This window comes from Nematolebias whitei, chromosome 17 (genome assembly GCF_014905685.2).
Source record: "Nematolebias whitei isolate Nwh7 chromosome 17, NemWhi1, whole genome shotgun sequence".
NCBI lineage: Eukaryota > Metazoa > Chordata > Actinopteri > Cyprinodontiformes > Rivulidae > Nematolebias > Nematolebias whitei.
Window position 1 is genome coordinate 25,789,650 of NC_056514.1, and position 2,015 is coordinate 25,791,664.

The 2,015-nt window shown below is 42.7% G+C and overlaps 1 protein-coding gene across 1 annotated transcript in view; it reads right to left on the bottom strand.

Moving 5' to 3' along the window:
- Positions 1–2,015, bottom strand: part of mylpfb (myosin light chain, phosphorylatable, fast skeletal muscle b) — a 4,768-nt gene that overhangs the window by 118 nt on the left and 2,635 nt on the right. Inside the window, exons 5-6 of the mRNA XM_037691424.1 lie at positions 902–950; positions 1–801 (exon numbers count right to left, since the gene is read on the bottom strand). The exon at positions 1–801 is cut by the window's left edge and continues 118 nt beyond it. Of these exons, the coding sequence (XP_037547352.1) occupies positions 700–801; positions 902–950 (151 nt within the window). The 3' untranslated portion in view covers positions 1–699. The remainder of the gene's footprint in view (positions 802–901; positions 951–2,015) is intronic.

Consider the following 2,015-nt stretch of genomic DNA (forward strand, 5'->3'; position numbering starts at 1 on the left):
CATCTCTTCTTACCCCCAAACTCACTTTCCACCATCTCTTTCTCATATTACAAAACTGAAAACTTTAAAAAGTCATGCTTTCCTCTTTTTGCTGCAGCTTTGTCCTATCTGTGCATAAGAGTCAAAAACTGGTTAAAAGAGAGGAGCATGCAGCTATTTTAGTGCAGTACTCCCACTCTTTTGCTCACACACAGATTAAAGCCATAAACACTCTGAAGAGTTGAGACTAACAGACTGTGTTAGTCAAACTTCTCGCTTGTTTCAAGCGAGTGACTGTGCATGCACCAAAGCACCCAAGAGACGTCTTAACCAACCGCTGTGGACTGCGTGTGAGCTTCGCGTAGGTATGATGCATGCACTGCTGGCCTCAACACACAAGAGCAGAATGAGTGATGGCGGAAAAGAGGAGGAAAAAGAGGCCGGGACAAAGATAGAGAGAGTGTTTCTGTATCACAAGATTATTTTTATTGGAAATAATCCCATGTGGTACTGTTGTACTCACACACAGTCACCCCCCACAGCCCTCAGGTCCTCTCACACAGTATCTCAGCTAAGAAGTCTTTTCATACTGAGCAGAAACTTTAGACCTGGGTGTGAGTGTGTGCAAGTGAGTCGTCGTGCTGGAGGAAAACGGAGAGAGTGGATGGTGGCAGAAGAAGACAGGTTTGAACAGAGGTCGAGATCTCAGGAGAGGAGGATTTACTCCTCCTTGTCCTCTCCGTGTGTGATGACGTAGCAGATGTTCTTGTAGTCCACATTGCCAGCCACATCAGGGGGGAAGGCAGCCCACAGGTTTTTCATCTGGGGGGGTGGTGGAATCACAGAGAGATCTTACAGTCTAGAACAAGTGAGGGTGCACACAGAACATGACTGAGATTAAAGAAACGAAACTCGAGCTCACCTCCTCAGCGCTGAACCTGTCGCACTGGGTGGTCAGGAGCTCCTGGAGGCTGCAGAAGAAAAACATCTTAAATAAACCTGAGATATGCTTCAAACTGTTTACTGCTGCCTTGTGAGTTTAAAGTGATAGTTCAGATCTTTTCAAGAGGGGTTCTGCTTATGAACAACTAATATCATGCTTGTTGTAGATAATATTTTGTACAACCTCTGTATGGAGAAACAGCGTTTGATTCTGATTGAATAAATTAGCGAACAGTTAATTTGAACCTCAGACATTAAGAAAAATGGACAAGTTGACTTCATTGACCTCCTCTGTCAAAAGTAAAGTCAAATGGTTTGTTAGGGGCGATGCCATGTAGTATTTTTGGAGCCAGCAGCCGCATGCTAGAGAGGGCTGTACCCTCAGTGCAAAAGTACCACCTGCACACCCTCTCTTCTCGCTAACAGGCTGTCACATTGTTAATCATAGTGTAGCAACACTTTTTTTAAATCTCAAAACTCAATTGAACTAAACATACAAAATATCAAAAGGTGAGTTTTTATATTTTAGTCTGGAAATGTCCCATTTGGTTACATGGTGGAACCAGACTTAAAATATATACCTGACTCAGCCACTAGGTAAAGCTCATCCTTTGTGGCTTCATCGTCTGGGTTCTGGTCCTGTCTCTAGTTATGGTCTACAGTAGTCCCTTGCTACTTCGCGGTTCATATATTGCGGACTCGCTCTATCTTGGTTTTTCAAAATAGGATTGAACACCACACAACTGTCTGATTGATGGATAAGCTGCGCGATCGGCATGGACTTTTTATTTAAAATAAATTATTATAAATTATTTAGCACCTGCTGCACATTTATGCAACCCATACTGCAGGATAAACTTCCTACTGCAGCTGATCAGCTGTTCTCCTTGCAGAGCATAGAAGTGGGTGTGGCCGAGCGCTTGCAGGTGGCTGAGAGCAGCGGAGGCAGGGAGCTGAAATCATGACATCTGTGCTCTTTTAGAGCGTTTAGCTTAGAAACATTGTTTAGAATATTGCAAGAGTGTGTGAGGGGTTTAAAATGCCTTCATATATATATATATATATATATATATATATATATATATATATATATA